Source organism: Vigna radiata, chromosome 11, assembly GCF_000741045.1.
Source record: "Vigna radiata var. radiata cultivar VC1973A chromosome 11, Vradiata_ver6, whole genome shotgun sequence".
Taxonomy (NCBI): domain Eukaryota; kingdom Viridiplantae; phylum Streptophyta; class Magnoliopsida; order Fabales; family Fabaceae; genus Vigna; species Vigna radiata.
Genome location: NC_028361.1, coordinates 17,364,279 through 17,376,421, shown reverse-complemented (window position 1 = coordinate 17,376,421; position 12,143 = coordinate 17,364,279). Strand labels below are relative to the sequence as shown.

The 12,143-nt window shown below is 28.8% G+C and overlaps 1 protein-coding gene across 1 annotated transcript; it reads left to right on the top strand.

Moving 5' to 3' along the window:
• Window positions 1-1,007: 1,007 nt before the first annotated feature.
• LOC106776847 (protein MIZU-KUSSEI 1) lies at window positions 1,008-2,288 on the top strand. The gene has a single exon (XM_014664314.2). It carries the CDS (start codon window positions 1,159-1,161, stop codon window positions 1,939-1,941), a length of 783 nt encoding a protein of 260 aa, XP_014519800.2. The 5' UTR covers window positions 1,008-1,158; the 3' UTR covers window positions 1,942-2,288.
• Window positions 2,289-12,143: the final 9,855 nt, after the last annotated feature.

The window sequence follows — 12,143 nt, the reverse complement described above, 5'->3', positions numbered from 1 at the left end:
GAGATACTAGAGTCTAAGGTAAAATGTCTCCTTTACATCTAACTATTATAAATTTGACGTAAATATTGTTAACTTATTTACAGGTATTCTATCACACATTCTCTGTATGTGTTGGATCCAAATCAGATGTATACTTAAAGACATGAAAAACTATTTTTGTATTAGTATTTGCAAGCAGTTTTTTCACATATGTAAGTATGTCATCGAACTAATTCAGAAAAAACTAAAAGATGAACTTACTTTAATTCATATTCTAATTAGAAAGGATTATTGTCGTTTATATTATTATTCCTATAATGTTTTGTGATCTTCAAATAAATGAACAAATCAATAAAATAATCTAAGATTATTTTAAGGAAAAAAAAATCATATGCTCAAAGACAAGATAATTTTTTATAATTTCATCTAATAAATTAATCAAGTTCCACTCATATTATCTATTTATTTCATTTATCCATTTACTACACCTCTATTATTTACGTCACTATTCTTAAGTGTTTTCTAATCTTAAAGACTAAGTTGAAGAGATTTTTTCTTTACATATTATTCATTTTATATCTCATATTCTTATTTTAATATATGAAATTATGGATTTTTTAATAAAAGTAGTATAACAGCTATAACATAAAATGTATTATATTAATTTTTAATTACTACTATATATTAGTTTTTGTTTAATATTTCTCTTTTAAAAATAAATATATAATCAATACTTATTAAAAGTAAGATATGTTGAATTAAAAAAATAGTTTTAACAAAAATACGATTATACAGACGCGATAGCTGCACCGAATAGAAAAAAATGATGTTGATTTTACAAAAGAATATTAAAATAATATCTTAATTAATAAAGAATTATTTTTTAAGTTTAAAAAAAATATAATTAATATTGTTGTCTATTTGAACTAAATCATAGAGACTCTTGTGTATCTCTCAAAATCTCGAATTCCTTGTTCCCAACAGCAAGGACAGGTAGGTTGGGGCTGCTTACCTTCCTTTTGTCAGAATCCTTTGCCTGTCCTTTGTATCACAAACCCTGACAAAAAAAAGCCACACATTCAAACAATAAATCACCCACACAACCTTTGACAACATTGCTTCCATTCTTCAACACAAATCTCTCTCTCTCTCTCTCTCTCTCTCTCTTCTCTGCTTCAAATGAAGACCATTATGGCAGCCAAATTTCCTCATGACTCTTCCTTCTCCTTCTCAAGGAGATATTTCCATTGGAAGAAGAAAGCATTGGACGAAGAAGATGATGATAACGAGGAAGAAATGCTCAACTTCTCAACTTCATCCTCACACTTCCTAGACGAGAAACAACAAGATTACAATCACCCACTTCAAATGTCATCACGACATGCTACAATGACCACCGAACACAAGAAAAAACCCAACCTTTCCAAGTTGAAGTCAGCCCTCACAGTCTTCACCAAGCGTACCCAGCTGGGTACGCGCGTGGTGGGAACGCTCTTTGGGCACCGCCGCGGCCACGTGCACTTCGCCATCCAAGAAGACCCGAAGGCGGGGCCGGCGTTCCTGATCCAACTGGCGACACCGACAAGTGTGTTGGTCCGTGAAATGGCGTCGGGGCTGGTGAGAATCGCGTTGGAGTGCGAGAAAAAGAAGAGCGAAAAGAGTAACAGTGGTTTAAAGTTGGTGGAGGAAGGTGTGTGGAGAACGTACTGCAACGGGAGGAAGTGTGGGTACGCGAGTAGGCGGGAGTGTGGGCCTGAGGAGTGGAAGATACTGAAGGCGGTGGAGCCCATATCGATGGGAGCAGGGGTTTTGCCGGTGGAAGGGTGTGAAGAAGGTGAGGTTATGTACATGAGAGCAAGGTATGAGAGGGTGGTGGGTTCAAGAGATTCTGAGGCTTTCTACATGATGAACCCTGATGGAGTTGGGGGTCCTGAACTCAGCATTTACTTGATCAGAGTTTAACACAAAACATCATATTCATACAAATTGTTTATGTGCTTTTTGATGATGACCATGATTATGATGAACATCACTGTCTTTCATAAGTATAAACTTTGCTAATAGTGTATGTTTTGGATTCCATGGACGGACAGCAGAAGTTGTATAATTTTTCTTCTTTAGTGTCTTTTTAAATTCTTATGTTTTTCTGGGTAATTAGCTGGTACCACCAAACAAGGGTCCCATTAAGTCGGATTCAGGTCCAAGGATTAGTCAATTTCTCAAGTGTCCTCCGTCTCTTCTTCTACTTCTCGTCTGTGTAAAATCAACCCATATTTTTCCTTTAGCTTTCAATCCACGCCTTTGTCTCATTCGACTCACCAAATATAAAAACAAACTTATTATCTATGATAAAAATTTGTAAGTAAATAAAAAAAAAAATCTGTAGATAATATGTTATTAAGTACCCATAATTTAGGAGTGTTAGAAGTTGGGAAAGATGCATAAGATAAGTGATGAGTGGTTGAAGGTATAAATTTTGCAGCTGAACGTGTGTATTTTAGTTGAGAACATTTCTAGTTAAGCAGTATAGTCCATGAGCGAGCATAATTCACTGCATAATTCACTGTTTCTGTTTTGGCATAGTGAGCTCCTCCATTGAGCGACGAGTCTAGAACATGTTTTGATTCTATCTTTCTTTATTTTATGATAACTTTGAGTTATGCTTTGACTTGAGGATGATGTAGAAGTGTCTATTGTATTATATGATGGTTTATTCTAGGAGTTATGTATATATTTGATGTATGATCAATGATATTAAATGTTGGTGTTCAATGTGAAAGTGTATGGACATATGTATGAGTTCAAATGATTTCAAGAGTTGAAAGGTGGGTTCCAAGGTGGAACTTCTTGGTGTGGTTCAAGTGTGTTAGAAGAAATGTAGGTAGCTCAATCTCGGGGAATTTCCTAACACTCTAATGGTCATACATTCTCACATAGAGAGGTTTGATAGATGTGGTGAGAATAGTAAGAGGTCTTAGTTTTAGGTGCTTCTAGTATGATCTAAGGCGTGAAATAGACTAACCTTGTGAGTATGGTAGGGTGAAACTCATTGGTAATGAATTTGTAAAGCAGTAGAAGCCACCACAAATGCATAATCTGTCATAGTTTGACATTCATTCTAAGTCCCAACAGTCTAGTCAAATATGATCAAGCATAAAGTGTTTAGTTGGTTGGTGCGATATGTGTATCATGTGTATAATGTTTAAATGTTTTGTATATATCATTAATTGTTTGTATTTTAGTTTACCCTTGCTTTTGTGGTCTGATATGTGTTGTTTTTTCTTTTGCGATAATCAACTAAATGGTGTGAGCTTAAGGAAACATTCTTTTCCGTTGTTCTAGCGAGAAGTGGGGCAAAACAGATGAGTTGATAAATAAATATATAAAGATAGATCTATTGTCTTCTTGTAGATTTGTTTTCATCTAAGTAATTCTACTATCATCTGTATTTTAGTAGTTTGTATTATTAAAATGAAATACACAATAACTACCTACAAATAATTTTATAAGTAATTATTTAAGAATAAATTCATATATAACATTTAGTTTTTTTGTCTTTACGTAAGATTTTTGTTTTGAAATGTTATTGTCCAAATTTGGGACAGCTCCATAGAAAACATTGTCAGCTTTGCCACCTCCTTCGTTTTCAACATCTTCTCATGTTGGTGTGAGAAGAAAACAAAAACGAAGGCACAATAATAATGGTAATGATGGCCATGAAAAAAAAAAGTTGAAAGAAAGAAGAGGGGTGTCACAACAAAATTAGGATCAAGGAAACTTTATATTTTTATAGTTAGAACTTATATATCCACGAAATTGAAATTTGATATTTATATCCAACTGCCATAACACACTTTTATTTGATTTTCAATTATTTTTATTTTCAGATCAATCGAATTCAGTGAGTCTCATTTATTCATTAAGTCATTGAATAATAAATAATCATATTTTAATTTTATTATAACAAAAAATTATATTTTTAATGCAAAATTTTTATTTTGTTGATAATTAAAATAATTCATTATGTTGTTTTCTATTAAAAAATTAACATTAATCTTTAAAGTAATATTTTTACTCTTTGTTTATTAAAAAAATTAATATTAATTTAGAATTAAACTTATTTTTCATGGGTTAGAATTTCTAATGAAATATGTGTTCACCATTTTGGAGGGATTTTACAAAGAGACTCCAAACTCGAGTAAGCATTAAGTTAAATATGTGTAATAAATAATTAACAATTGCTAAATCATGTATTCTATTTATAGTAGTTTAATGGATTCTTAGATGGAATTGAGGTCTTTTAATCTTTCTCTCAACTTTATCTCTTAGTTAATCAATTCTTATCTTATTTTAGTAGATTGATTTTACAATGTTGTTTTTGATGGACAATATTATCTAGGTTATGTGTTATATAATTTTGAAGGTAATCTTTTATTTATTTTTTTTGTTTTTCTCAAATTTAAAATTTTAACTACCTTCAATATTAATTATATATTAATGTTGATTTTTTTAATAAATATATTTAATATTAATTACATATCGATATTAACTTTTTTAACAAACACACTTAGACTATGTTCTCATATAAAATGCACCCATCTCACAGCAATTAAAAATCACATTTGTAACGTTAAGGATCATAGTTTTGTTCATTCTTAAGCGAAATCAATTACATGAGTATTTGGAATCAAATACATCAGTCATGGAATCGATTCCAGACTAACTGGAATCAGTTACATCTACTACTATTTATGTGAATGTCTTGGTCTGCATGAACAATTAAATCGGGTTAAACGAACATAACGTTAGGATATGTTCTTTTAAGAAAATGGATTTAAAAAAGGGTGAGTAAATAAATTTGAGTGGATAGATTTTAGTTGTTTCTTTTAAGGAATATGAGTAGATGGATAAAAATAAAATTAAAGTTATTATTTAAAATTACAAAAATACAATCAATAATAAATTATAAATTAGTTTTTGTTATAAATGTTTATAATAAAATTAGCTTTTTGTTTAGGTAAGTTTGTTTAAAAAATGTTAGATTGGTAATTCTGATAATTTTTTATCCAAGAAAACATGCTTACTCAATGATGGATGGTATTTAAGTCTTTTTCTATTAATGTGCATGTGCAGTTAGTAACTGTGTCGTGCATAAAGCAATAGTCCCTGGAATTTCATAACACACATTAAGGGAAGGTTAGATTAGAAATGAAGCCCATGTTATTAAAAGAGCTTTCTTTTGTTTCATCCTTCACTTCTAAGCTTTTCATTTTGTATCTTTAATTTCCTAAAATAACCCTAATTAATGAGATAATTATTTGTTAACTTTATATTTGTTTATATTAAGCATTGACTACATCTCCATCTCACCCTATGGAGAGATTGTTGGTTGGAGTTTTATTGCTTGATTGCATTGCTGATTAGGGTGCGTACTTCTTAGTGGTGTACTGGTTGCACTGGAAGATTGTTAGGAGGTTAATAATTTATTTTGGTTTTAATCTGTTTCACTTGCATGAGAAGCACATCAACAAGTAATAGAACAGAAAAAAACTTTACATGTCCATATTTGTTAGTAATGTATATTATGAAAATTCTACCAACGTCCTAGGGTGATGATTCAAAATCAAACCCACCTGGTGCTTGAATTTGATAGAAATACAACAAGATTCAGAATGGAGGAGATGGTAATCCTAAGGCAAATACATTCTACGAGAAAATTAGTTGTCAAGTTAGATGAACGGTAGTGTAACTGTGACATGTTTCAAATATTTCATATACCGTATTCGCATGTCTTAGCAGCTTGCAAACATGTTCATCACGACTTCAACATGTACATTAGTCCCACTATAGGTTGGATGTCGTCATCAAAATGTATGTATATCGTATCTTTGACAAGCTAAAACATGAAGAATATTGACCACCATACTAATGATCAAAATTTTGACATCATCCAACCACAGGAAGGATTCAAAGAGTCAACTAAAATCATCTAAAATCAAGATTGAGATGGGCATCAGGAAAGGAGGATCCACACATTCAAACAGCCCAAAAATGCTAATACTATCAAACCACATGCCACACAAAAAAAATCATTGTCTTTATAATCTTAACATTAGAGGATCCACACATTCCACCATTAACTTTATTCAACCTTTATTTTATCTTTCATCCACTCAATAAATCACTTTTACTTTTTCAATTTAATTAGATTTCTCTAAATAACTTAATAACAAAATTTCGTAAAAATTCTTTAATGTTCAAATGTTTTGTTCACTTTAACTAAATAATTCTTTTTTCTGTAAAACAATGTCTCATACAATTCATAAAAAATAAAACAATTAAATTATTAACAATTTAATTATTAAATCATATGGTTTTACATTTTCCACTTTTATTATCTAAAAAAATTACAAAATTTAAAAAGTATGAGTATACTGTTTTATCCATATCTCATTGTTTAATAATTTCCTTCATTTTTAATTTATAATATTTAATAACCTATACATTGAAATTAATTCCGCTAATTTTAAATAAAACTAGAAACCAATACATTAAATTACAACTGAAATGTTTTGTATTTCTTAATTAATTTATTTTTCATCTCATTTTGTTTAATATTTAAAAATAATTAATTATACATTCTAAAAATTAATTATAATTAATTGAATAAACATATAACTCTTTTTAAATTTATAATTTAATAATAAACATATTCTAATCAAATATTATAGTTTTATATAATTTCTATTTTTAGTGTTTTCGTTTTTTTCATAAAATAAATGAAAAAAAAACTAATTAATAAATGGAGCTACAGTAAAAGTGTGTCATGATCGTAAATATGTGGTACAGTATGTTATATTGGTAATGTAAAAAAGAAGATGTGCTACTGCTGAAAACAAATCTCCATATTCCTATATATCTGACAACAATCTTTCCTATGTACAGTGTGTAACTAAGAGCAAAAATATTTCAGAGCCTTTAAGGATCTGGTTTCTGGGGTGCTTGAAGAAAAGGATGATAGAAGAAAATGTGTATGTAGTTAATTATTAGGTGTTGAATCCAGCACTGAGTTATGCCTCTTTGAAGGACCTGAAGGAGGGACTGGTCCCTTGGGGAAGAAGTTGAAAACCATGGTGTGGTATGGAAGATCAGCTTGTTGATTTCTGTGCTCTCTTCTTTGATTAAGCTTCATGGTTTGGCCTGGTCTTATTGCATCAGAAGAACCAAGGAGTAGCAAGTAGACAAAGAGAAGAAGAAGAAGAGATAGGGTTTTGCATGGAAGATGCAAGGCCATGGAAGGTGTTTGTGTTTTTGTCTGATTCAGGAGAAGAAGAAGAAGAAGAAGAAGAATAGGTTGAGAGTTTTGAACATGGTAGGAAGATAAGGGGTTTTTATATATGTTTGTGGTTGCATGGGGAACATGGAAATAGTTTGGCAAATGGCAAATTTTTTAACAAGAGAAGTGAGCTACACGCTATTGCATGTCAACGCAAGCTTCATCAACAAATAATGCATTTTATTTCAGTATTTGGCGCCGGCTACGCTTGATCTTGGACTTCCAATACCAATTTTTCACACTTGGCTGCACGCAAATTTCTTATGTTTACTTCCATTCAGAAAAACCGGAAGGATGTAATTATGAAATATATCTGATTTCAGTATCGGAGTGTCTTAAATTTTAAGTCTAATTCAATCTTACCAAACCAGTTTGTACAGTGAGGAGGTTTGTACCCACTTATTATACTTAAATGAGCTTATGTCTAGTCGATGTGAAACTTCCAATATACAGGATAGTGACTCATCAGAGTGAATTACAATTCAACCGAAACAATAGATTTTATGATAAGTGAAATTTTAGTTAATACATGATAATTAAGTGTATTTATGAAAGTTAATTAGAAGTTTGGAAGAATGGAACGTAACTTGTTGAATTTGTTCTTATCCAAAGTTTGTAATTGTATGGTGTGCGCATGGATGAAGTTTTTTTCTTTTTTCTCTCTTCTTTCCTTTTGGTATTGTGATGAGATCTTAAATGTAGTTTCACACGGAGGAAATTTTGGATTTTAGTACGGCAAGTATGGCTTTATAAAAGGTAGGGTGTGATGAATTTGTTTGAAGAGTGCAATATAATTTGATTCCACTATGTGAAAAAAATAAAAAAAAAATAATAATAATAATGGATAAAATGAGTGTAATATATAATGGGACAAAGCCAAAACTGTAGAAGCCTATCTCCATTTGCAAATCAATGGGTGAGAAAATCTCCTCTTTTGGTATGATGGAAAAGGCTTTTCATGAGTAATGGCATTAATTATTGGCATTTTTGTTGTGGGCGAAAAGGAAAGAACTGAAAAAAATGTACTTTACAATGCTCTGTGTTGCCTGTTCATCATTTGCCAATTTCTCACAATAGTTATGCCTTCATTATTGGGGTATTTGGAGTTTCATTTTTATTTTTATTTTTTTTAAAAGATGTTTCGAAGAATAAAAGAAAAATATTTAAACTATTTTTAATTTCAACTTTTAGATTATGTGAAATTAGTAAGAATAGAGAAAAATAATATTTATTGAGATTACATAAATGGAAGATTTAAGGTTAATTTGATGAATATGACTTCAATTATTTTTGTGGGTATCTTTGCGTGAGACGCTCTTATAAGGAAAGACGCAATTTTTGGGGTCCACTATTATTGTGCATTAGTCTTCTTCACACTGATATTATAAATATTAATATCAGAATCTAACTCTATAATGCTTCAATTATCTTATGACATTCTTCAAAAAAGTACCTTTTAAAACTATCACTTTTTATAAAACCCTTTTAAATATATTTTTCACACATTATTTTATCTAACTATAGTTAAAGAAATATAATTAAAGGTATAAAGAGTAACAAGAGTTTCTGTTATCTCTAACTTTTCTATTTTTTTTTTTAAATTTACTCACTTTTGTATTTATATCTAAATTGAATTAAATTTTCATCGTTTTTCTTTCAATAATAATCACTAATTAAAATGTTATTATATCACTATTTAAATTATGCAATGCAAATTCAAAATATAATTTATATATTCAAAATGTTTTTCTATTATAAATTTTAATTATATTAAAACAAACATTATTTTATACACACAACCTAAAGTATTAGTCAAGAAAATATGCACTAACTAATTGTTGTCCTTAAAGACATTTACAATATCTATAAACAAAATCGCAATCCACAAGCTAACTATTTTCTTTATCCAAAAAAGGTTAATTTACTTTATACTTAATTAAGTATCTAAAATATCTTCAATCATTCATAAATGTTAATGTTCTCCGGGAGAAGCCTTGGCCAAATTTTATTTTATTTTTTCTAATATAAGTATAAATAAAAATATTTTTTAATTTTAATACATTATATATTTGACATCTTAAAAATTTAAGTAAATTTACAAAACCAGTATTTATAGTCTGAAAATATTTTCTAAAAGTCTATCATTGTAGATAAGCAATCATAATCTCAAACAAATTCAACACTAGATCTTTTGCGTATTATTGTCTTGAAATAGCAATAATTCTAACATTAAAATACACATAATTTGTATTCGTAGCTACTGAGAATTAGGTAAGTGTCTACATTCGCGGGACCAGAAATTTTATTTTGGAAGCCGAGGATTGGTTTTTCTTTTGTTTAAAATTTGGTCAAATAAAACATATTCATTAAACAGAAATTATCAGAATTTAAAATAATGTTTCAACTATGTGGGGTTGTGTGTGATCTCACTCACCAGCAAATGAACTACTTTTGTTTTTTTTGTTTTTTCTCTTCCCCGTTTTATTTAAGTAGAAGTAACCTAACTTAGAATTTTAATTCCATACTCAAGTACGGATATTTATGTACAACTTTGACTATTAATTATTAATTAGGGTTACTGTTGTATTTGTAACATTGAAAGTTTTACATCGATTAAAAATAAGATTAATTCACAATATATATATATATATAAGTTGATATAAACTTCACTTTATAAATCGAGTGAAATTTAGTTAAATTAAAGTTAAGTTCAATTATCGTATAACTTTAAATTAAATTTAAAATTCATTTCTAACATCATATTATGAGTATAAAGAAAGAATGAGAAATGATGAAGGTCATTGATGGCACACATTTTGAACGAAGGGGATGCGTGTGACGGCACTTTAATGGGTTGGTAAGCAATTCCTGAGAAAGAAAATGATATTCTATGTGTCAAATCTCAAAGTGTTTTTGGCTAGGCTTTCACGAAAGCAACTATCCCAATCTGATTATTTTTTGTTGGATATTTTAATTTCTTTTTAATTAAACTTAATAAAATTGAATTACACTAGTGTTATTAGCTCATGTGTTCTTTTATTGAATCCATCAACTAAACCTAAGTTTTCCATTATATAAAATATTTTGAATATTTTTATAACTTAAAGATTATATAAATTACTATTATTTCTTCTTTTAACTTTGTAATAGATATTTAAAATTTTTAGAAATAAACAAAATCAATTGTATATAAGCCAAATTCACACAAAAGATTAATATTAAATCTTTCTTTTTTTATTTACTTTGACATTTATACTTAAATGAAAAATTTAGTCTCACATTTAAATTATTATCATTCTCTTATTGAAATATTATTTTTAAACTATCAAGTCATATTAAATGACTTTATCTATTTTCCTTTGATGGCAAACTCCTTATAAATTCAATTTTCCTATAGTTTTTCTTTTTAAATAAATAAATATCTCCATGATACGATATTGTTGTTATAGACAGATAATTCTTGTCAAATTTCAACTATAAAAGGTAAATGAAACATAAATTAGTTGCTAGTGAACTGAATTATGAATGTAAGAATAGATAAAATAATATCTAAATTTTGAGATCAATTTATAATAATCTAAATTATATTGTTTTAAATTTATTTAAATGGATTCATCCCAAATCCAAACTTATATTTTTTATTTTAAATCTAATTTACTTAATTAGATTTAAATTGAATATTTTTAGATTTTAAAAATTCAAATCTCAATCAACTTAATTGGATTTGGATAGAATTTAGATTAATATTTCTTTAAAATTATTTTGAAAATCCAAAATCAAGGTATGCATTTAAGTGGAAGCAAGGCGACTAAGGACCAAACTAAAGGTCAACACGAGTTGTCCTAATCGAAGGTAAGTCAAGTGAGTCAAGACTGAAGGTTAACTCGAGTTGATCTCGATTGAAAATTAACTTTAGTTGATTCAAGACGGAGATAAACTCTCATGGATTCCAATTGAATGTCAGCTTGATTAGCCCAAGCCAGAGGTTGGCTCAAGTCCATCTGGACCGAAGGTTGGCTCGCATCGACCCAAGTTGAAGATTAACCTGAGTCAACCTCGGTCAACTCGATCAACGTCAAAAGTTGGCTAACTCGACCCCGACAAAAGATTAACTCAAGTTATCTACAATCCAAGGTTATCTGAGTTGTTCTCAACCAAAGATTGACCTCATTCATTCTTAGTCGAAGTTCGTCTAAACAGACCTAATAAAAGAATGACTCAATCCTAAGTGTAGATCGACTGAGTTTGTCATAAATTACAATTTTACAACTTTTAACTTTCTGATATATATTTAAAAAATAAATAAAAAAAACAACATCATTTATATGAGTCAAATTCATGAGATATCAATATTATTTTCAAAATAAAATTTTAAAATAATAACTTTATAAATCTTACTTTATATATATATATATATATATATATATATATATATATATATATATATATATATATATATATATGACATGTATAATCAATAGATGGTATAAACATTAAATGTTTCTCAAAGGCTATTTGTGAAAGGTAGCATTTAGTAGTCATACCTTAGACGATGTATTCTTAAGATGCTTTGTTTCAGATAACATTATGTAAAAATTTCTTTTAAGCCTAGGGTTATAAAAGAGATAGACTTTCTTGTCTATAAAAAATAACTTGTTACTCATATAGTATATTAGATAATTTTAAAGAGAGACACTTTCTTCTTTTCTTAGACGTTGTTCATAACCGTTCATTAGACAATTCATTCTATAAAACGTTATTACATGTTTCTTTTAAAATAATTTTTCATATACAACAATATTTCGTTCAATACTTATTGTTAAACTTC

Bases quoted from the DNA above. Each gene is read 5' to 3' on its own strand.
- LOC106776847 (XM_014664314.2), top strand. From the start codon at position 1,159: ATGAAGACCATTATGGCAGCCAAATTTCCTCATGACTCTTCCTTCTCC.